Source organism: Pongo pygmaeus, chromosome 5 (genome assembly GCF_028885625.2).
Source record: "Pongo pygmaeus isolate AG05252 chromosome 5, NHGRI_mPonPyg2-v2.0_pri, whole genome shotgun sequence".
Taxonomy (NCBI): domain Eukaryota; kingdom Metazoa; phylum Chordata; class Mammalia; order Primates; family Hominidae; genus Pongo; species Pongo pygmaeus.
In genome coordinates this window covers 110,967,084-110,991,170 of record NC_072378.2, presented here as the reverse complement: position 1 = coordinate 110,991,170, position 24,087 = coordinate 110,967,084, and the positions used below count along the sequence as shown (strand labels likewise).

Genomic DNA, 24,087 nt, shown 5'->3' with positions numbered 1-24,087 from the left:
AAAAAAAAAAAAAAAAATTTGAAGTTGTCACCCAGTATACACATCATACAAAGACAAATAAAAGTTATATGAAACAATATTTGGCCAGGTGTGGTGGCTCACACCTGTAATCCCAGCACTTTGGGAGGCTGAGGTGGGTAGATCACTTGAGGTGAGGAGTTCAAGACCAACCTGGCCAACATGGTGAAACGCTGTCTCTACTAAAACTACAAAAATTAGCTGGGCGTGGTGGCTCAACCAGCTACTTAGGAGGCTGAGGCAAGAGAACTGCTTGAACTTTGGGGTAGAGGTTGCAGTAGAATTGCTTGAACCTTGGGGTGGAGGTTGCAGTAAGCCGAGATAGCACCACTACACTCCAGTCTGGGCGACAAAACAAGACCCTGTCTCCAAAAAAAAAAAAAACCCAATACTTAATACATACAGCACTGATATTTTTTACTCTATTCCATTTTTTAAAAATACTAGTCATGGCTGGGCACAGTGGCTCACGCTTCTAATCCTAGCACTCTGGGAGGCCGAGGTGGGTGGATCACAAGGTCAGGAGTTTGAGACCAGCCTGGCCAACATAGTGAAACTCCGTCTCTACTAAAAATACAAAAAATTAGCCGGGTATGGTGGTGTGTGCCTGTAATCCCAGCTACTTGGGAGACTAAGGCAAGAGAATCGCGTGAACCCAGGAGGTGGAGGTTGCAGTGAGCCGAGATCACGCCACTGCACTCCAGCCTGGGCGACAGTGTGAGACTCCATCTCAAAAAAAAAAAATAAAAAAAAAAATAATAATAAAATAAAAATGCTAGTCACATGCACATGATGAAGACCCTGAACTAGGTAGGAGTCTACAATAGATGAGCTGGCTGGGCATGGTGGCTCACATCTATAATCCCAGCACTTTGGGAGGCCAAGGTGGGTGGATCACCTGAGGTCAGGAGTTCGAGACCAGCCTGACTAACATGGTGAAACTCCGTCTCTACTAAAAATACAAAAATTAGCTGGGTGTGGTGGCGCACACCTGTAATCCCAGCTACTCAGGAGGCTGAGGCAGGAGAATCTCCTGAACCCGGGAGGCAGAGGTTGCAGTGAGCCGAGATCACGCCATTGCACTCCAGCCTGGGCAACAAGAACAAAACTCCGTCAGTGGGGGAGACATGAGGCCTCACTCTGTTACCCAGGCTAGATTGCAGTGGAGCAATCATAGCTCACAGCAACCTTAAACTCCTGGGCTCAAGCAATCCTCTCACCTCAGCCTCTCAAGTAGATGGGACTACAGGCACATGCCACCAAGCAAGGCTAATTTTAAAAAAAAATTTGTAGAGACGGGGTCTCACTGTGTTGTCCAGGCTAGTCTCACTTCATTGAATATAATCATCCTTTGACGTATGGCCATCTTGAGGAAACAGGCTCCTAGAATACTCATTCAATTTCCTGATAGAGTCTAATATTAAATATTCTCAATGAGCTTGTTTAAAGAGTTAAATATTCTCATTGTCTCTACTAAAAATACAAAAACATTAGCCGGGCGTGGTGGCAGGCACCTGTAATCCCAAGCACTTGGGAGGCTGAGGCAGGAGAACTGCTTGAAACAGGTAGGTGGATGTTGCAGTGAGATGAAATCGTGCCACTGCACTCCAGTCCGGGTGACAGAGCAAGACTCTGTCTGGTGAGGGTGGAGGGGACGGACAAATTAACGGAGGAATGAGGGTTGGCAACAAAAGTAGGTAGGTGAGCTAAGAAATACCTAGCAAAACGTCTTAAAAACAAGGGAGAAGTAAAGGGAAAATAAGGGAAAGTGTACCAAAACATATTAAAAATATAAACCTGTAACCAAATAATGGGGTATTGGTGACACTGGTGTTAGAAAATTAAAAAAAAAAAATGGGGTAAAAAATGAAAGACTAGGGCTGGATACGGTGGATCACGCCTGTAATCCCAGCACTCTGGGAGGCTGAGGCGGGTGGATCACCTGAGGTCAGGGTTCAAGACTAGCCTGGCCAACATGGTGAAACCCCATCGCTACTAAAAATACAAAAATTAGCCAGGCGTAGTGGTGGGCGCCTGTAATCCCGGCTACTCGGGAGGCTGAGGCAGGAGAATTGCTTGAACCCGGGAGGCAGAGGTTGTAGTGAGCCGAGATCATGCCACTGTACTCCTGCCTAGGCGACAAGAGCAAAACTCCCTCTCAAAAAAAAAAAGACTGCCTAATAAGTCTGAGTACATGTAAGAATTGCCAATGTAAGCACATTCTCAATTAATAAAATTTATAGTTATATATACACTCCATGAGTGAAAATGTAGTGTTCAATTTAAATGGTTCTTGTTAAGAATGAGACCTAGGCTGGGTGCAGTGGTTCATGCCTGTAATTCCAGTGGTTGGGGAGGCCAAGGCGGGAGGATCGCTTGAACTCAGGAGTTTAGCCAGGGCAATATAGTGAGACCCCATTTCTTAAAAAAAAAAAAAAATTTGGCTGGGCATGGTGGCACACACCTGCAGTCCTAACTACTCAGGAGACTGAGGCAGGATAGCCTGAGCCCAGGAATTCAAGGCTGCAGTGAGCAGTGATCCCACCAGTGTACTCCAACCTGGGCAACAGAGTGAGACCTTGTCTCTAAAAAACAAAAAAAGAAATGAGACCTGACAAACAATAATGGTTTTGTGGTCCAGTTTACTTTTTATTTTTATTTTTTTAGACAAAGTCTTGCTGTGTCGCCCAGGCTGGAGTGCAGTGGCATGATCTCAGCTCACTACAACCTCCACCTCCTGGGTTCAAGAGATTCTCATACTTCAGCCTCCCAGGTAGCTGGGATTACAGGCGTGCACCACCATGCCTGGCTAATTTTTGTATTTTTAGTAGAGATGGGGCTTCACCACGTTGGCCAGGCTGGTCTCAAACTCCTGAGCTCAGGTGATCTGCCTGCTTTGGCCTCCCAAACTACTGGAATTACAGGCGTGAGCCACCACGCCTAGCCAGTTTACTTTATACATATATGAGACAATGTCTCACTACGTTGCCCAGGCTTGTCTCAAATTCCTGGCCTCAAGCAATCCTCCTGCCAGGGCCTCCCAAAGTGATGGGCTTACAGGCGTGAGAGCCTGGACTGTGGTCCAGTTTAGAAGCTGCACAATGACTGAAGTATTTCATTGCTTTGGAAGTGAAATGGTAAGAGTAGAGGAGCTGGAACGTGCTCATCAGCCAGTGCTCCCTCCCACTAAGCTGGTGATAAGCTAGTAGCAGTGGTAAAGGTGAAATGGGGTTATGCTGGTCATCTCCAGAGATTCGTGCATGGTCCCAAAGAGACACTATAATAATATGACAGCTGGGCACCCCAGCACTTTGGGAGGCTGAGGAGGAGGATCTCCTGAGCTCAGGAGTTTGAGACCAGTCTGGGCAACACTGTGAGAGCTTGTCTTTACAAAAAAAAATTAGCCAGGTGAGGTGGCACACACCTATAGTCTCAGCTACCTGGGAGGCTGAGGTGGGAGGATTGCTTGAGCCCAGGAGGTCAAGGCTGCAGTGAACTGAGATCGCGCCACTGCACCCCAGCCTGGGTGACAGAGCAAGACCCTGTCTCCAAAGAAAAAAAAACAGAAAGAAAAATAATATGAGGGCTTCCACCATAATCAAGCATCACAGTTTATGTACTTTACAAAATACTTTACAAAATATTATCTTTACTGATAAGCATTTTCACATATATTATCTCATTTGATGTTGTTATACTTATTTTATATGTGATTGCAACTGAAGGTCAAGGAAGCCATTGACTTGTCAGGTCACAAATGTCATCTAAATAGCCAAGACAGGCCTCAAATCCAAGTGTTCTGCCTCTAAATCTAATTTCAGACCACTGTTCCACCTGTACCTGAGGAAACTGGGGTGACTGACTAAATAGGGATCTGGTAAGAACCTTTTTTTCCAAACTCACCGGATAAAGTTGCTTAGTACAGGAATTCTACCAAACCTGGAAAGCATGTCCTCTTCTTAAAGTCAGGCAGGGAGAAGAGTAATTATACATTTTTGCTACAATACTTCCAACTAGACCATGAGCCTCAAAAACCCATAAACTGAGAGCAGTTATATAACTTTCTATTACCAACAACAATATCACTTCTCTTAAAGCCCTAGAGTCCTAATCTCGGTTATACTGACCATATGTGTGATTCTAGTTCACCAATGAAACCCCTATGGGCCTTCAATCTCCACATCTATACAAAAAAGAAAATTACTTAGGCCTTACCCAGATTGCTATGAGGTCTAGGTGAAATAATGTATTTGATAAGATAGATTAAGCCTGAAGCAGAGTTCTGAGGGAACAGAAGCCCAATTTGTACCCAGGAGCTGAGTTAGAACACTCTTCCTGCCTTTCTAAGAGTATTTTTACTACTATTTACTACTTTCTATTTCATAATATCATTAAAACAAAGATGCAACTCCCCAAGGGTGAACTGACCTGCCATTTGGTAGTTAGTAACCAACATACTATAGAATTAGCCAGAGCTTCCTGGGTTTAGAACAGGGCTCAATTTGAAAATTCTACAGGTTTTTCTAAGGTTCCATAAAATAGGTGCTGTGATAATTCAGAGGAAGAGGACAGTATTTAAACTATAGACCTACAGGTGCTTTGGCTCACACCACGGTCAGGAATTTGAGACCAGCTTGGGCAACATGGGAAACATGACAAAACCCTGTCTCTACAAAAAAAATACAAAACAATTAGCTGGGCGTGCTGGCATGCGCCTGTAGTCCCAGCTACTTGGGGGCTGAGGTAGGAGAATTGCTTGAGCCCAGGAGGTCAAGGCTGAAGTAAGCCATGTTCATGCCACTGCTCTCCAGCCTGGGTGACAGAGTGAGATCCTGTCTCAAAAAAAAAAATAAAAATAAAATAATAAAAAATAAATTCAAACTATGAAAAAAGCAAAAAATAAAAATAAAAAATAAAAAATAAAACTATGGCCTAGACAAGAATTAGTAACCACAGTCTGAAGTCTAACAGCCACAAGGTCTACATATGTTGCTATTCACTACAAATATATTCCTTTTTAAAAGAAAGGTAAAATAAAATTGTATTTTTATCAAAATAAAAACACAAAGTTCTTGATCTACAAAACTCTATCAGTACTCTTCACCACACGATGTCACTACCGGCCAAGAGAAGCATTACAAAATACTTTTCATTTCTATGAGTATCTTACCTTAATGTCTTTTAGAGAAACAAAATTCTCAATACCTAATTCAATCATATCCAGCACATGGTAGTCATACATACGACCTGGAAGGAAAATGTATTTTTAAGCATGTATTTTTCCCACAGAGCCACCTTACATATACCCACAAGAGCTGTATATTCAAAATGTCCTAATATCTGCCTCTCTTTTCTCCCTATACCCCCGCAAACATATCCCACTTTCTTACATTTTCAACTCTACTTATTGATTGTTATGATATTAGTCATGGAAAGGATCTTAGATATTACTTAGCCCAACTCCTTTATTTTATAGAAGAATAAATGACAGCCCACAGAAGGTAAAGGGCTTGCCTAAGCCAGTGAGCATGCCAGGCTCAATCTCAATACACTGAGGCAAAGGTTCTTTTTCAAATCTATTTATTCAATAGATATTAGAGAAGGGTTAATTTATGTGGGTCGATACATTTTTTTTTCTAATATTGATTTAGTACATATATATATTTCATATGAAAAAAATATCTACCACTTAGGATAATTTCTCCCTCCAATTCCAATGGATCCATGCTGTTTGGGAGCTCAGAGACACTCAATGCAAGTATAAAGTAATTGTGTTGCATCTACAACTAAGTAGGCAGGGATGCTGAGAGCCCGAAGAGACCACGCTTCCCGTTTAAACCAGAATTTGATTCCGACAGAGACAGAAGGCAATGGCATTCTAAGAAACATGAATTACCAGGGAATCTTTTCATATTCTTTCTTACTTGTGGCACTTCACTGTATTGGTAGGGTCACATTTATATGCCCCATTCTTTACTTGCAGACCGACATAATTTTTTTTCTTTTTTTTTGAGATGAAGTCTTGCTCTGTTACCCAGGCTGGAGTGCAATAGCATGATCTCGGCTCACTGCAACCTCTGCCTCCCTGGTTCAAACAATTCTCCTGTCTTAGCCTCCCGTGTAACTAGGATTACAGGTGTGTAATCTATTTCTTGGGAGCCTGCCTCTCCTTGGCACTGGCTGCAACCAATTATTATTTTAGAGGGACAGTTAAACAGCTGCCTGACTGTCACCTGATGGTCGCCTGACATTCCTGGTTGGGGTCGGGTGAGTGGGCAGCCTCTCCTGTCCTGTGCGTGTCTGCCTATCTACTGTAACAAGCTCTGTGACTCAGATTAACTGATGGTATTGAGGAATCAGGAGTAATCAATAAGCTGTAAACTAGTTTGGTGGGGTTTTTTGGTTTTGTTTTCACCTTGTGACATTGAATTAAAAATTTTTAGATCAAGTCGGGCACAGTGGCTCACGCCTGTAATTCCAGCCCTTTGGGAGGCCAAGGTGGCTGGATCAGCAGTAATCAGCAGCTAGTAATCAGCTGCTTCCCAATAAGATCTCAGGAGTTGGGTGGGTGGGCTCAAGCATGCACACTAGGAGGCAAAATGGCTGACTTCAACTGGTATATCAACTTGCTCTATGCTTCAAATGAGCATACGTACAACTCCAATAAACACACAGTGCATGTGGCCCCTCCCAAGTGCTGGCAGGCCACTGCACAGGCAGACAGCTCATCCCAAGGAAAAATCAAGGTAGGAGGACAGGCATGCTGGCTCACGCCTGTAATCCCAGCACTTCAGGAGGCCAAGGCGGGTGGATCACTTGAGGTCAGGAGTTCAAGACCAGCCTGGCCAACATGGTGAAACCCCGTCTCTACTAAAATTACAAAAATTAGCTGGCTGTGGTGGCAGGCACCTGTAGTCCCAGCTACTCGGGAGGCTGAGGCAGGAGAATTGCTTGAACTCGGGAGGCGGAGGTTGTAGTGAGCCGAGATTGGGCCATTGCACTCCAGTCTGGGTGATGGAGCAGACCAAGACTCTGTCTCAGGAAAAAAAAAAAAAGAAGAAGAAAAGAAAAATCAAGGGAGAAGAGACACCAACCCCCCTGAAGCATACCAACACATATAAAGCCCCCAAGTCAAAGGTCAAACAGCACACTTGAATCTCTCAAGTTGCCTGCTTGGCGCTCCAAGGGTACTTCACTTCCTTTTACTTCCTTTTGTTCCTGCTCTGTAACTTTTTTTTCCTTGAGACAAGGTCTCACTCTGTCACCCGGGCTGGAGTACAGTGGCGCCATCTTGGCTCACTGCTACCTCCATGCCTCAGCCTCCTGAGTAGCTGGACTACAGGCACGCACCACTACACCTGGCTAATTTTTGTATTTTTAGTAGAGATGGGGTTTCACCATGTCGGCCAGGCTGGTCTCGAACTCCTGGCCTCAAATGATCCACCCACCTCGCCACCCAAAGTGCTGGGATTACAGGCATGAACCACCATGCCAGGCCCCTGCTCTAAAACTTTTTAATAAACTTTCACTCCTGTTGAAATACTTCCCTCAGTCTCTTACTCTGCCTATGCCCCTTGGATGAATTATTTCCTCTGAAGAGGCAAGAACCAAGTTGCTGCAGACCCGTATGAATTTGCTGCTGCTAACAAATTGACTCTATCAGTGAAAACATTAAAAAGTAAATTATACTTACCTATTACTAGATTATTTGGCCGCTTCTTATTATGGGAGCCAAACATGAATAAAGAACAATCTGACTTCTTTGAAAAGAATTCCTATAAAACCCAATAAATCCCATTTAGTCAACACATAAGTTTAAGAACTTTAAGAATCTTACCTTTAAAAATCTTACCTTCAGGCCAGGCACAGTGGCTCACACCTGTAATCCCAGCACTTGGGAGGCCAAGACGAGTTGATTACTTGAGATCAGGAGTTTGAGACCAGCCTGGGCAACAAGGTAAGACCCTGCCTCTACTAAAAATACAAAAGACAGCCAGGTGTGAAGGCACACGCCTGTAATCCCAGCTACCCTAGTGGCGGAGGCACAAGAATCGCTTGAACCCAGCAGGCAGAGATTGCAGTGAGCTGAGAATGCAACACTGTACTCCAACCTGGGGAACAGAGTAAGACTCTGTCTAAAACAAAACAAAACAAAACAAAACACTATACCAGTTTTTTTTCCAGTGGAAGTTAATGAAGACGTAATGAACCAGAAAGAAAAATACAGAGGAAAAGTATTTCTAGCTTTTTACTTCAAGTTTTCTGTTTTGGGGTACTTAGGGAAAAGATGTACATTTCAAGACTAAGAATACGTGAAAACTATTCAGTTAATAAATAAAATGAAACCATTTATTTTTTTATGCTGTCATTTTGGAATAGCACACCAAGTGTTTCATTTGCTGAACAAATCCCTTTTACTCACAGGATACCACTACTATCACTGCATACACTCAAAACGCACATGAGGCCCAGTAAGGTGGCTCATGCCTGTAATCCCAGCACTTTGGGAGGCTGAGGCAGACGGATCACCTGAGGTCACCTGATGTCAGGAGTTTGAGACCAGCCCGGCCAACATGGTGAAACCCTGTCTCTACTAAAAATAAAAAAAAAATTAGCCAGGCGTGGTAGTGTATGCCTGTAATCCCAGCTACTCAGGAGGCTTAGGCAGGAGAATTCCTTGAACTTGGGAGGCGGAGGTTGCAGTGAGTCAAGATCACGCCATTGCACTCCAGCCTGGGCGACAAGAGCATTGCATACCAGCCTGGGCGACAAGAGCACTGCACTCTAGTTTGGGCAATAAGAGCGAGACTGTCTTAAATTAAAAAAAAAAAAAAAAAAAAAAGGTATCTGGCTGGGTGCAGTGGCTCATGTCTGTAATCCCAACACTTTGGAAGGCTGAGGTAGGTGGATGGCTTAAGATCAGGAGTTTGAAACCAGCCTGAGCAACATAGTGAAACCCTGTCTCTACGAAAAATACAAAAAATTAGCTGGGTATGGTGGTGAGCATCTATAGTCCCACCTACTTGGGAGGCTGAGGTGGGAGGAAGGATCGCTGGAGCCCAGGAGATCAAGGCTACATGCAGTAAGCCATGATGGCACCACTGCACTCCAGCCTGGGTGACAGAGTGACACCATCTTGGAAAAAAGAAAGAGAGAGATCTTATCCATTTGGTTCTCAGAAGTACAGACTTCCATTACAGATTTCAGAGTAGTAAAAAAATCTAGATGTGGGGTTCTAATCCTAGACAGCTCTTTTTACATTATGCCTATAGTCTCCACATCCCACATGCTTTGATTCAGTTTACTGAGATCACCACTTTTAGCACGAAAATTAGAATCAACATGTTTTAGTCCAGAAATCAATTGGAAAGCCTCTTAAATTAATATTTTAAAAAAAAAAAAAAACAGATGAAAGAGTCATAACCCTCCATTTTTCTTTACTCCTTACAAGACTCTCCGAGGTATGAGCCCCTAGTTTGGTTATCATTCATTCTAGTCTCTAAACAGAAGCATAAAGGGCAAACAACTACCCACCTGGCCTGTCCACAACCAGAGTGGGGGATGTAGAGTCAGAAAGTCCAATAATTCAGGCTCTGCCACTAAATATCTGGACAAATAATCTTTTCTGAGAATTAACTTTATCAATAGGGATAATATCACCTCCTGCAAAAACTTGCAAAGGCCACATGAGATGTCATACGTGAACACACCTTGTACAATGTTGTACAATGTCCCGAACAAAGTAGGAGTCCAAAAAATATTTTTTATGGCCAGGTGTGGTGCCTCTTGCCTGTCACCCCAGCACTTTGGGAGGCTGAGGTGGGTGGATCGCATGAGCTTAGAAGTTGGAGACCAGCCCAGGCAACGTCGCAAAATCCTGTCTCTAGTAAAAATATAAAAAAAATCCGGGTATGGTGGTATGCACCTGTGGTCCCAGCTACTCAGGAGACTGAGGTGGGAGGATCACTTGAACCCGGGAGATGGAGGTTGCAGTGAGCCGAGATGGCGCCATAGCACTCAAGCCTGGGTGACAGAGTGAGACCCTGTCTCAATTAAAATATATATATTTATTTTGTATGTCTAAATCAATGGAATTACTTTCTTAAAATTTTAAAAACATTCTCATGGTATGACTAACATCCCAAAGCTTTCCATAAAACACCCTTCATATATACTTGAGTGTTTTATATACATACCTACTCCTGTGTGTGTGTGTGTGTGTGTATATATATATATATATATATACTCATCCCATTCTCCACAAAGTCTGCTTTTTATTTCTTAAAATTCTAGAACAGGGTAGTCAAATTACCTGCAAAAAGCCATATAATAAATATTTTAGGCTCATCCTTTTGTTTTGTTTTTAGCCCACTCTTTTTTCTGTGAGACAGGGTCTCACTCTGTTGCCCAGGCTAAAAGTGCTGTGGTGCAATCATGGCTCACTATAACCTCAAAGTGCTGCACTCACCTGATCCTCCACCCTCGGTCTCCCAGACAGTTAGTATTTGGGCTCCTACCACCGTTTCCTGCCAGTGTTTAAATGTGTTTAAGAGATGGGATCTCAGTACGTTGCCTAGGCTGGTCTAGAAATCCCGGCCTCACGCAATCCTCCCGCTTCATCCTACCAAACAATGGGATTAGGGGTATGAACCACGGTGCCCAGCCTAACCAACTCTTTTTTTTTTTAAATTGAGACGGAGTTTCACTCTTGTTGCCCAGGCTGCAGTGCAATGCTGCAATCTCGGCTCACCGCAACCTCCGCCTCCCGGGTTCAAGCGATTCTCCTGCCTCGCCTCCCGAGTAGCTGGGATTACAGGCATGTGCCACCACGCCTGGCTAATTTTGTATTTTTAATAGAGACGGGGTTTACCCATGTTGGTCAGGCTGGTCTCGAACTCCTGACCTTAGGTGATCCACACACCTTGGCCTCCCAAAGCGCTGGGATTACAGGCGTGAGCCACCACGCCCAGCCTAACCAACTCTTTAAAAATGTAAAAACCATTCTTAGCTCATGAGCCTCACACAAAAAGGGATTTGGTCTGCAAGCAGTATATTTTTGCCAACCCCTGTTCTAAAGCAGCAAAACTCATTTCTCCAAGATTGTAGTGAAAAAAATGTGTGGAAAGGGTCAGGAGGAGAAAATTGACCACTACTTCCAACACAACCATTCCTTCCATAGCCATTTTGAGCTCTGTAGGTCTGGGATTCAGAGAGCTAATAAATATATCCTATATCTGGAGGTGGGAGATCAAAGAGAGGGAATGTCACAACCTCAAGTGTAAGAAAAGCTGTTATATCAACACTAGACTAAAAAAGCTCAAGTGCTACAGCTTTCACTACGTAACACTGCCACAAAGTGGTCATGCAACTAAAAGCATTATGGTGTCACAAAAACAAAACCAGGCCTTGATTAAGTGCTATATGAAAGAGAGAATTCTGAGATAAATCTTATATTTTTACTTTCATGAGCTCTTCAACAAATGACTGTAAAAAACATGAGACAAATAAAAGTAAAAAAAAACTAAGTAAAATGCATTTTACCAATACTATCTTAATATAATCTTCACTGCAGTTAGTTACAATAAGATTATTTGATTTTAATCTAATTAATCATTGAGATTAATTTCTTTCTTTTAAATTCACTAACTAAAAGAAAAAACATTAAAAAGGTCAAGTGAGCTTAAGAAAAAAAACAACAAAAAATAATGGGTTTCTAGTTGGGTGTGATGGCTCATACCCATAATCCCAGCACTTTAGGAGGCCAAGGCGGGCAGATCATTTGAGCTCAGGAGTTTAAAACCAGATTGGGCAACATGGCAAAGCCCTATCGCTACAAAAATTAGCCAGGCATCGTGTCGTGCACCTGTAGTCCCTGCTTCTGACATGGGAGAATGGCTTGAGTCTGGGAGGTGGAGACTGCAGTGAGCAGAGATCATTCCAATGCACTCCAGCCTAGGCAACAGAGCCAGACCCTTTTTCAAAATAAACAATGGGTTCCTATCAAGAAAACATAATCATATTGTTTTTTTAATTTTTATTTAAATAGAGACAGGGTCTCGCTACATTTTCCAAGCTGGTCTCAAACTCCTAGGCTCAAGCGATCCTCCTGCCTTGGCCTCCCAAAGTGCTGGGATTACAGGTGTGAGCTACTGTGTCTGGCCCCTGATGATTTTCTTAAGGAAGAAACCAATATCATCACATACTGAAAGTCCATTCATCATTCTCCATTTACTATAAACAATCTTTGATTTCACTTACCAGTTTTTTCATTTAGTTTTGGTTGACTATACACTCAAATAAGAATCTGATTAACTCTAGGAAAGCAACTGACATCTGTTAGCAATAATTCAGGTAGTGTTCCCTGTTTTAAAAGTATCCAAGCTGGGTGTGATGGTGTACACCTGTAGTCCCACTACTTGGCAGACTGAGTCAGGAGGATTGCTTGAGCTCAGGAGTTTGAGACCAGCCTGGGCAACATAGCAAGACCCAATCTTCAAAAAAAAAAAAAAGTAAAAACATCTGAAGGAAGAGTTGTATTTTTAAAACTCAAACTTGCTTTATAAAAATAGATCTATAACAAACTGCCTTTTGAAAATTCATTATGTCCTTTAAATGCAACTCAAGTTTTAAATATTTTTTTTTTGAGCCAGAGTTTCACTCTTGTTGCCCAGGCTGGAGTGCAATGGCACGATCTCGGCTCATTGAAACCTCTGCCTCCCGGGTTCAAGTGATTATCCTGCCTCAGCTGCCTTAGTAGCTGGGATTACAGGCATGTGCCACCATGCCCGGCTAATTTTTTTTGTATTTTTAGTAGAGACGGGGTTTCTCCATGTTGGTCAGGCTGTTCTTGGACTCCCAATCTCAGGTGATCCACCCACCTTGGCCTCCCAAAGTGCTGGGATTACAGGCATGAGCCACCGCGCCCGGCCAAGTTTTAAAAATTTTATCAATATATTTGCAGGCAATGAATAACACATTTCCCAGCCATAATGAAATGAAAGATCCATAGATATTTTTTAAAGTATTTCCTCTCCATTTTACATCAAAATTCCCTCACACAGGATGACTTCTAATGTTTAAAAAATCACAAATTTGGAGTACAAATGAATTAGTAAGAATAATTACTACTTACATGCTTTCTTAAATCATAAAGATTATTGTACTTACCAGTGAAGTCTGATCCTCAAAAGGTCTTGTAATATTTTTCCTAAGAATATCAAAAAAGTGACCACAATTTTAATCATCTAAATAAGTATATACAATTAATACATTAAGGTAATTTTATATTCAGATGATAAAAAAATTGAAAGGATATTCATTCATTCAAATATTTATTCAGTGCCTGTTACATGCCAGGCTACCATTCTGGGAGTTAGTGATACTATACTACTACATCAAACAAGATGCTTGCTTTCATGGAGTTTATAGGCTCGTGGAAAATAAATAGTCCTCTGTATATATGGATTCTGCATCCTTCTGCATTCATGGATTGATTTGACCAACCACAGATTGACAGTATTCAATAGACAAAGAAAGTGTGTTAAAAAAAAGAAAAGGGAGGGGCGCCGAGCACAGTGGCTCACAACAGTGAAATATGATCATGCCACTGCACTCCAGCCTGGGTGACAGTGAGACCCCGTCTCTAAAAAAAAAGTTAAGAAATAAAAAGAAAAAAGAAAAATAAAAAGCAGGATAAACCAGAAAATACAGCATTATAACTATTTACATAGCATTTACATTTTATTAGATATTATAAGTAATCGAGAGATGTTTTAAAGTATATGCAACTTACTTTTATGGGAAGCATTTAAAAAAAAAAGTATATAGGAGGATGTGTGTGTGTTATATGCAAATACTAGGCCATTTTATGTAAGAGACGAGCATACCCAGATTTTAATAAGGGGAGGTTTCTGGAACCCATCGCCCACAGATACTGAGGGATGACTGTAGCTTATTCCAGGGTTGTGGTAAGGAAAAAGACAAGATGAACCCAGAGAATTTTGTGATGTTAGAAAGTAAGGAAGTGCTCAAAAACAGGAGGCATGTTGAAAGGTCATAGGAACCAACGTAAAAGAGTTCCCAGCTGGGAGCAGTGGCTCACGTCTGTAATCCCAGCACTTTGGGAGGCTGAAGCTGGTGGATCACCTGAGGTCAGGAGTTTGAGACCAGCCTCGCCAACATGGTGAAACCCTGTCTCTACTAAGAATACAAAAATTAACCGGCAACTGTAATCCCAGCTACTCAGGAAGCTGAGGTAGAAGAATCGCTTGAACCCAGGAGCCAGACAGAGGTTGTGGTGAGCTGAGGTCGCACCACTGCACTCCAACCTGGGTGAAAGAGTGAGACTCCGTCTCATACTAAAAAACAAACAAACAAACAAACAAAAAGGGGGGGTTTCCAATTGCCAAACAGAACAATTTAAGCAACAAAATTAAGAACACTGGATTATAATCCAGAAGAATATATGAGGAAAGCACAACATTTTTGTAGGGTTCTTGACAAACATGCATAACCTCAATCAATTCATGAGAAAATTTAAACCCAAACTGAGGGATAATTTACAAAATAACTGACAAGTACTTGTCAAAAATGTCAAGGTCATCAAAGACAAGGAAAGACTAAGGAACTGTCACAAATTGGAGAAGACTAAGGAGGCATGAGAACTAAATGCAACATGGGATCCTGGAAGAGAAAAAGAGTATTAAAAGGAAAACTAGGGCCGGGCGCAGTGGCTCATGCCTGTAATCCCAGCACTTTGGGAGGCCGAGGTGGGCGGATCACCTGAGGTCGGGAGTTCAAGACCAGCCTGACCAACATGGAGAAATCCCGTCTCCACTAAAAATACAAAATTAGCCGGGCGTGGTGGTGCATGCCCGTAATCCCAGTTACTAGGGAGGTTGAGGCAAGAGAATTGCTTGAACCCAGGAGGCGGGGGTTGAGGTGACCTTAGATCACGCCACTGCAATCCAGCCTGGGCAACGAGAGTGAAACTCTGTCTTAAAAAAAAAAAAGAAAAGAAAGAAAAAAAAACTGGGCCAGACGCGGTGGCTCATGCCTGTAATCCCAGCACTTCGGGAGGCCGAGGCGCGCAGATCACCTAAAGTCAGAAGTTTGAGACCAGCCTGGCCAACATGGTGAAACCCTGTCTCTATTAAAAATACAAAAATGAGCTGGGCATGGAGGTGCATGCCTGTAATCCCAACTCGGGAGGCTGAGGCAGGAGAATCACTTGAACCAGGGAGTCAGAGGTTGCAGTGAGGCGAGATCATGCCACTGCACTCCAGCCTGGCAACAGAGCTAGACTCCGTCTCAAAAAAAAAAAAAAAAACACACACACACACAGAAATTAGCCAGGTGTGGTGGCACGTGCCTATAATCCTAGCTACATAGGAGGCCAAGGCAGAAGAATTGCTTGAACCCAGAGTTGGAGGTTGTAGTGAGCAGAGATCATGCCACTGCACTCCAGCTGGGCGACAACAGGACTCCATCTCAAAAGAAGGAAAAAAGAAAAACTGGTGCTAATCAAATATGTCTGTCATTTGATTAATATGAGTGAATCGGTGTTAATTTATTAGTTTTGATCATTGCATTATGGTTATGCAAGATGTAACATCAGGGGAAGCCAGGTGAAGGGTATATGGGAATTCTGCATTATTCTTGCACTTTTCTGTAAATCTGTATTTCAAAATAAAATATATATGCTACGGTTACAACTATGCAAGGACATTCAATACAAATGAAAAAAACAGACCAAAAGAAAGAAATTACAATATTAATAACTGTAAGGAATTTTAATATCTTTAAAAAAGTTTTTGTTTTCCAAATCTTCCATAAAGTGGTTACTTTTATAATGAAACAAAATCATTTAAAATACAGTAAAAGAAATCATGACTTACTTTTTATATAGTACACCATATGGTTTTTTCAGTGCATACTGTAAAACAAAATTTATAGCTTTCAAAACAAAACACATTCTGAAAAGCAGAAATAAAAATAAAGCATCATAACAGTCACTCTCCAAGATTGCTGTGGGGCCTCAATCTTATTTTGAGGGCTTCTGTCTGGCTCCCTTTTCATCACTTACAGTAACTTGAAACGTAAGCTTAATATTCTTGGACTAGACTTTCCTATTTAAAAGTTTCTACGCCCTGTCAATAGTCTATCAAACTTAAACAATTTCCTTCATTTCTTTAAACTCGACTTAGTCCAGTCTCTCTCTAGGGAAACAATGCCAGGTGCAGTGGCTCACGCCTGTAATCCCAACACTTTGGGAGGACAAGGCAGATCACTTGAGCCCAGGAGTTCGAGAACAGCCTGGGAAACATGGCAAAACCCTGTCTCTACAAAAAACTGCAAAAATTAGCCGGCATAGTGGTGCATGCCTGCAGTCCCAGCTACTTGGGAGGCTGAGGCGGGAGGATCACCTGAACTCAGGAATTCAAGGCTGTGGTGGACCGTGATTGCACCACTGCACTCCAGCTCTGGTGACAGAGTGAAACCCTGTCTCAGAAAAAAAAAAAAAAAAAAGTAGTAGACAAAAACAGAAACAATAAATTCTATCACAAAAAGCTGATAGATTGAAATAATGTTGTGTGGAGATCAGAAAACTTAGAAACAGTCACAATGATGACAATTAGAATACTAGCCAGAGGTTAAACACAGCTCTTTAAAAAATGCCTATTATTCAATGTTCTTCATTTTTTTCCTAGTTCTACCTATCCTCAAATAATCATTCATTTTATTTTATTTATTTATTTTTGAGACAGGGTCTCACTCTGTTGCCCAGGCTGGAGTGCAATAGCATGATTAAAGCTTACTGCAGCCTGAAACTCCAGGGCTTAGGTGATCCTCCCATCTCAGCCTCCCAAGTACAGACACATGCACCACACCCAGCTAATTTTTGTATTTTGAGTGGAGATAGGGTTTCACCATGTTTTCCAGGCTGTATTTTATTTTTTTTTAAATTTAATTTATAGAGATGGGGTCTCACTTTGTTGTCCAGGCTATTGTCCTGGGCTTAAGTGATCCTCCCACCTCAGCCTCCCAAAGTGCTGGGATTACAGGTGTGAGCCACCGCACCTGGCCTATAATCATTTATTACTTGTATGGCCAGTACTGCTCTACCATAGAGAATAACAAAGATGTCATCAGGTACTACCTTGCATTAGAGAAATGGGTAAATGAGGGAAACAATGAAAAATAAGGTATAATAATCATTCATCAACTATCAGAGTTGGTGAACAAAGAAAATGGAACAGTAAAATCTACCTTTTTAAGTACTAAAACTTTTGATGATTCTTGGCCAACTATTTCCCTGTTTCCATGTAATAAACATTGCCACCTCTTCTTGATGACTCAGAGTCATCATGATGAATTTTAATTATTATAGTAATCTGTAATATTGTGCTGCTTTTAAAGCTTACTTAAATATGCAGGGTCATTGTGCTGATGGATACTAGAAGGAGAGGGGCAGTGTCCCGTTAGCACAATGACATTCAGACAAACATTTCAAAAAAGGGATGGGCCTATATAAGGCATTCAGACATCTGAATTGACTATGCTTATCAGGCATAGAGTTTGCTCAAGTTTAAAATGTATTCAAAGCCAGGCGTGGTGGCTCACTCCTGTAATCTCAGCACTTTGGGAGGCAGAGGTGGACAGATCACGTCAGGTCAGGAGTTTGTGACCAGCCTGGCCAACATGGTGAAACCCTGTCTCTACTAAAAGAACACAGAAATTAGCTGGGTGTGGTGGCTCCCAGCTACTCGGGAGGCTAGAGGCAGGAGAATCGCCTGAACCCGGGAGTCAGAGGTTGCAGTAAGCCAAGATGGCACCACTGCATTTCAGCCGGGGCAACAGTGTGAGACTCCACCTCAATAACAACAACAAAAATGTATTCAATTACTTAATTGATTTAATTCAAAGATCTATTGGCTGTACTCAAGGCCTAATTAGTCAAATAACCTACTAGATATTTCCATATACTATGCCTTTTTTTTTTTTTTTTTGAGATGGAGTCTTGCTCTGTTGCCCAGGCTGGAGTAAGTGCAATGGTGTGGTCTCAGCTCACTCCAACCTCCGTCTCCCAGGTCCAAGCAGATTCTCCTGCCTCAGCCTCCCGAGTAGCTGGGATTACAGGTGCCCACCACCATGCCTGGCTAATTTTTGCATTTTTAGTAGAGACAGGATTTCACTGCGTTAGCCAGGCTGGTCTCGAACTCCTGACCCCGTGATCCGCCCACCTCAGCCTCCCAAAGTGCCGGGATTACAAGTGTGAGCCACCGCGCCTGGCCCATACTATGCCTTTCTTTCATTGATTACATATATATTGAGTACCTACTATGTCCACACACTGGGCTCTACACTAGGCTACAAAGGTAGAAAAAACAAAGCTTTTATTTTCATTACTTAAATTACATGTCCCAAACTGAACCTTTCACCTTTCCCTCCAAACCTGCTCCACTTGATACATTTTCTAATTGTCATTATTGCCCATCACTCAAGCCAAAAACCTGGGAAGTCATACTTTTCACTAGTTCCCAACTCTTCTGTCCTCAACATCTATTCTTTCTGGTCATTTCTCATTTTCATTGCCACCACTGGACTCCAGATGCTCTTCACCTAGCTGGCAGCAATGGCTCAGTTTCCTACATTTGCTCTCAACCTTCTCTAATCAAGCCAATTAAAAGGACTGATGGTATCTCTTGCTTACTATCTTTCAATGACTACACGGAGCTTTCAGATTAGAATTCAAACTTCATGTTACTATATGACCCACGCCTCCTCTTCTAGTCTCATCTAGCCCACTCTCCTTTGGCCATGCCCAATTATTTACAGTTCTCCAAATGCATCAATGCTCCTTCATACTCCCTTTTGCACAAACTTCTTTCTCAGTCTCAGAGGGTCTTCTCTTTCTCTCCCACTTCTTGCACCAACTTCTCCTTCAAAATGAAGCTGAAGTGTTATCTCTGGGGGAACCTACCCTGTGTGGGGGTCCCCCTATGTGATTTTTTTTTTTTTTGAAATGGAGTCTCTCTCTGTCACTCAGGCTGGAGTGCAGCGGCACAATCTCAGCTGACTGTGACCTCCACCTCCCAGGTTCAAGCGATTCTCCTGCCTCAGCCTCCCGAGCAGCTGGGACTACAGGCACCCGCCACCACACCCAGCTAATTTTTGTATTTTTAGTAGAGACGGGGTTTCACCATGTTGGCCAGGCTGGTCTCGAACTTCTGACTTCGTGATCCTCCTGCCTCAGCCTCCCCAAAGTGCTGGGATTACAGGCGTGAACCATCGTGCCTGGCCTCCCCTATGTGATTTTAACTGTTTCCCACCCTACCCTGTCCATGCCTCCAGCACAGCACAATGTGAGAACTTTTTACATGTCTATCTCTCTAAGCTCACTGAAAGAACTGTGTCTCACCTATTAATTCCCAGCAGAGGCACAGTAACTGGTGTTGTTGAATGACTAAATATACAGCAATATGCAGTTACTTCTCTTTACAAATTAGATTTTTTCCTAAAATGTAAGTAAGCCAAATTCTAGTAATTGAAAACAGTTTAAATTTACTAAGGGAGACCTTCACTCTACCAGACCCACCTGTGCTCCTAAAAAACAATAATAAAATTTACTAAGAGAACTAGCTGCTTTAAGAAAAGGTGCCACGCAAGGTAAATAAACCCCCAACTTTAGCTCTTCTCTAAGACTAGTAGTTCTTATGGTATGGCAAACTTATCTACGTATTTCTCCGGCAGCCCAACCTAACATGCTGAAAATTCTAAAATGACTTCAATACCTTTTAAAGATTAAGTATATATACTTACCACATCTTTAAGTACTTGTGTCACTGTTGCATTTGCATTTCCCCCTTTAATCAGCATGGCATTTTTAATATTTTCATTGAGTTTCGGTTCTCTCTTCTCAAGGAATCTCTTGGCTCTTTTCGTTTTGGGCTTTCTGTTCAGAAAAGCACAATTCATAACTATTTAAACATTTTCCTCAAATTGCAAAGCCAGGACTTAACTAATATGAACATTCTTAAAAACATATTTGTCACTTAGGATTCCACCCTTAAAAAAAAATCTCACTTTCTTTTTTTTTTTGTTTTTTTTTTTTTTGAGATAGAGTCTCACTCTGTCACCTAGGCTGGAGAGTGACAGCAAAATCTTGGCTCACTGCAACCTCCACCTCCTGGGTTCAAGCAATTCTCCTGCCTCAGTCTCCCAAGTAGCTAGGATTACAGGCACACACCACCAGGCCCTGGTAATTTTTGTATTTTTAGCAGAGACAGGGTTTCGCCATGTTGGTCAGGCTATTCTCAAACTACTGACCTCAGGTGATCCGCTCACCTCGGCTTCCCAAACTGCTGGGATTACAGGTGCGAGCCACAAGACCCGGCCAAAATCTCATTTTTTTGGGAGATATTAGTAAAAGATATTTCCTTATTATTGTTAAATAAGTGTTTTGATAGCTTTTAAAAAAAAGCTTTCATTTTTATATCCCCACCATTCTTTTATTACTGCTCTTCCAAATCTTTTTTTAAGTAAAAAATAAAAGGCTCAAGTAAATACTGTCGCGTTTTTTTCTTACTCTTTCTTACTTTTCTTTTTTCTTCAAACTTTAAGTAGTCAAACTGTATCCTGTACCCTAATACAAAGAATTGAGCATCAACTGCTGATCAACCTGTGGACATTTACTAAACATAAGACTAACGACTGCTTATCTTTCTTTTAGGTTTAAGACCACAATGCCTGCCAGGAAGTATACTCTGTTGCACTCCAACATCATTGCTGAGAATGCCAACATTATTGCCAACAATGGGGAATAATAAGGCTGATGTTTGCTCACGCCTGTAATCCCAGCATTTTGGGAGGCCAAGGCTGGCAGATCACGAGGTCAGGAGATTGAGACCATCCTGGCTAACATGGTGAAACCCCGTCTCTACTAAAAAAAAAAAATACAAAAAATTAGCCGGGCGTGGTGATGGGCGCCTGTAGTCCCAGCTACTGGGGAGGCTGAGGCAGGAGAATGGTGTGAATCCAGGAGGCGGAGCTTGCAGTGAGCCGAGATCGCGCCACTGCACTCCAGCCTGGCAGCGTGGGCAACAGAACGAGACTCCGTCTCAAAAAATAAAAAAAAGGCTGATGTTTACATGGAGTCACTCTATTAAGGCTTAATCTTCACCACAATCCTGAGAGTTACAATTCTTTTTTATTTATTTATTTATTTATTTATTTATTTATTTATTTATTTTTTGAGACAGAGTCTCGCTCTGTCGCCCAGGCTGGAGTGCAGTGGTGCGATCTCGGCTCACTGCAAACTCCGCCTCCCGGGTTCACGCCATTCTCCTGCCTCAGCCTCCCGAGTAGCTGGGACTACAGGCGCCCACCACCACACCCGGCTAATTTTTTGTATTTTTAGTACAGACGGGGTTTCACCATGTTGGCCAGGCTGGTCTTGATCTCCTGACCTCGTGATCCGCCCGCCTCGGCCTCCCAAAGTGCTGGGATTACAGGCGTGTGCCTCCGCGCGAGAGTTACAATTCTTATCTTCACTTTACAGATGAGGCAATTGAACAGACAGGTAATGTGCCCAAGATCACACAGCAAGTAAACAGGCCAATTTTTAAAATGAGCTAGGGCTGGGCGGTGGCTCACAGCCTGTAATAAAAACACTCTAGGAGGCCAAGTTGGATGGATCACTGAGCCCAGAAGTTCGAGACCAGCCTGGGCAACATTGCAAAACCCTGTCTCTACAAAAAATACAAAAATTAGCTGTGGTGGTGTGCGCCTATAGTCCCAGCTACTCGGCAGGCTGAGGTAGGAGGACTGCTTGATCCCAGGGAGGTCGAGGCTGCAGTGAGCTGTGATCGGGCTACTGCACTCCAGCCTGGGTGACAGAGTGATACCCTGTCTCAAAAAAAAATTTTTTTTTAAAGCTAGATTTAAAAATTCATCTAGACAAATTACGCTGTAAAATATGAAGGGAAAATAAATTCATTATTCTGACTTTATGATGTGACAGTAGGAGTGGCATGTTTTTATACATTTCTGTTCAAAAGAGGGGCTTCACCTCTGCTTCCTCTACAATGAGCACCTTGCTTTTCAGACAGTTCTCTATCATCTACTGAAAGAATTCTTCCTCCCAAATAATTATGACCCTCCCTCGTCCAGTCCCATGGACACTTTGGGAAGAAAAAGAGACTATACATACACTTTAGTTTCCTATGTAGATTTTTAAAATACTCCTCCAGATATAATGTCACATATAAAGCTTCTAATCATTTACTGGTTGATAAAGATACAAATTATTCTGTCTTTTGTATCTCATTAAACAGCAACAAATGCAAATAGCAATTAACATGGTTTATTAGCTGCCTGCTCCCAATTAAGGTGTGAACGAGTCTCAATACCTAGTAAACTACTCTTTGTAGTCCAAACAGCTAGAGGCATAGCAGGTGTGCAAAATCTCTGAATGACTAAAACTATCGTTTTGGATACATGTTAACCTAGGTAAATAGCAAGAAAACCACAGCAAGTAACAGCAGGGCTGTTTAGCACAGTAAATATTCCTGAACAAATTTAAAACAGGTATCATTCAAGGATAACTCAGAGAAGTGTACAAAGTTGGAAGGAAAAGAAAAAACTAATGAACATTTCTACGTGCTGCAGCAAAGGCTCTACATACATTCTCGAAACTAACCCTCACAGCTCTATGAAGTATGACTATGGTGAGCGCTATTTTACAGAGTAAACTGAGATTTAGAGATATTTAATGACCCAAAGTCACAAAGCTTTAAGTGGACGCGCCAGACTGTCACTCAGATCTGTCGGATTCCGAGGGCTGTGCTCTTAACCCCACTCTACCATCTGTCTCATACTTCGGAAGTCAGATGTTTTTCAACAGGCTAGGATAAAAGCGGCCAACGCTTCAATCCCACATCCCATCCCACGGCTCCCACTTGAGAGCTTCCCCAGTGTCTCCTGGCAAGCAGCTCGCGCTGAGGAAGACCCGGGCTGGTGATCGATCGGCCCGCACCCAGGCAAGAAGAGGGGTAACCAGGAAGAGTGAGAGGCCGAGACAGAATCACCCCCATCACGGGACCCTTTCACCCCAACGTTCCCCGGGGCTGAGACCCAGCGCACTTACACAACTCGATCCAGAGTGTCCATCCCTACCGCTACCTGCAACTCAACCAGGGGGGATGCACGTGCACACGGCGATTACGTGCGCCGGAACAAGCGTAACCGGAAGCTGCGCGTAACGTCACTTCCGGGGACGGCCTCGCAGAGGGCGCCTAGAGGCGCTGGCGGCCATCTTGATTGGAATCGCGCCCTCTTCCCTTGGTTACAGATTTTTGCCCAGGCTCTTTCCCGGAATTACAGGTGCGAGGTAATACTTTTAAGTAACACTGGCCGGGCGTGGTGGCCTCACGCCTGTAATCCCAGGATTTTGGGAGGCCGAGGCGGGCGGATTACCTGATATCAGGAGTTCGAGACCAGCCTGGCCAACATGGCGAAACCCCGTCTCTGCTAAAAATACAAAAATTAGCCGGGCGTGGTGGCGGGCGCCTCTAACCCCAGCTACTCGGGAGGCTGAGGCAGGGAGAACTGCTTGAACCCGTGAGGTGGAGGTTGCAGTGAGCCGAGATCGCGCCACTGCACTCCAGCCTGGGCGACAGAGCGAGACTCCGTCTCAAAAATAAAACAAAATAAAAATAAAATAAAATAATATAGATCCTCGCAGTTTGATGTGCACGCTAGTGTGTATACCTGGAGTCAGGTACTCAGAAACCAGATTTTATTCTTCAAGGAATCCCAGAATGCTAAAAAGGTTGATTGATTGCACGGTAGGTACTCACATAGGCACTAAAAACATTAATGTGGAAGGGGCACTATTGACAACTGTGCGATCAGTGTGACAGAGTTTATGACTACCACAGTTGCCTAGTACATAAAAGATGCGCAGAAAATGTACTGCTGATCGTGATTTTTGCCGTTTTTAAGTTACCATATAATTCACGTACCATAAAATTTACCCCTTTACAGTGTACAATTCAGTGATTTTTCGTG

At 42.7% G+C, this 24,087-nt stretch overlaps 1 protein-coding gene across 1 annotated transcript in view; it reads right to left on the bottom strand.

Annotated features, from left to right (window-relative positions):
* RPF2 (ribosome production factor 2 homolog) overlaps nucleotides 1-23,289 on the bottom strand; it is a 45,130-nt gene extending 21,841 nt beyond the window's left edge. Inside the window, exons 1-6 of the mRNA XM_054492138.2 lie at nucleotides 23,165-23,289; nucleotides 19,840-19,972; nucleotides 15,915-15,952; nucleotides 13,186-13,225; nucleotides 7,712-7,793; nucleotides 5,189-5,265 (exon numbers count right to left, since the gene is read on the bottom strand). Of these exons, the coding sequence (XP_054348113.1) occupies nucleotides 5,189-5,265; nucleotides 7,712-7,793; nucleotides 13,186-13,225; nucleotides 15,915-15,952; nucleotides 19,840-19,972; nucleotides 23,165-23,187 (393 nt within the window). The 5' untranslated portion in view covers nucleotides 23,188-23,289. The remainder of the gene's footprint in view (nucleotides 1-5,188; nucleotides 5,266-7,711; nucleotides 7,794-13,185; nucleotides 13,226-15,914; nucleotides 15,953-19,839; nucleotides 19,973-23,164) is intronic.
* Between the last annotated feature and the right edge of the window lie 798 nt (nucleotides 23,290-24,087).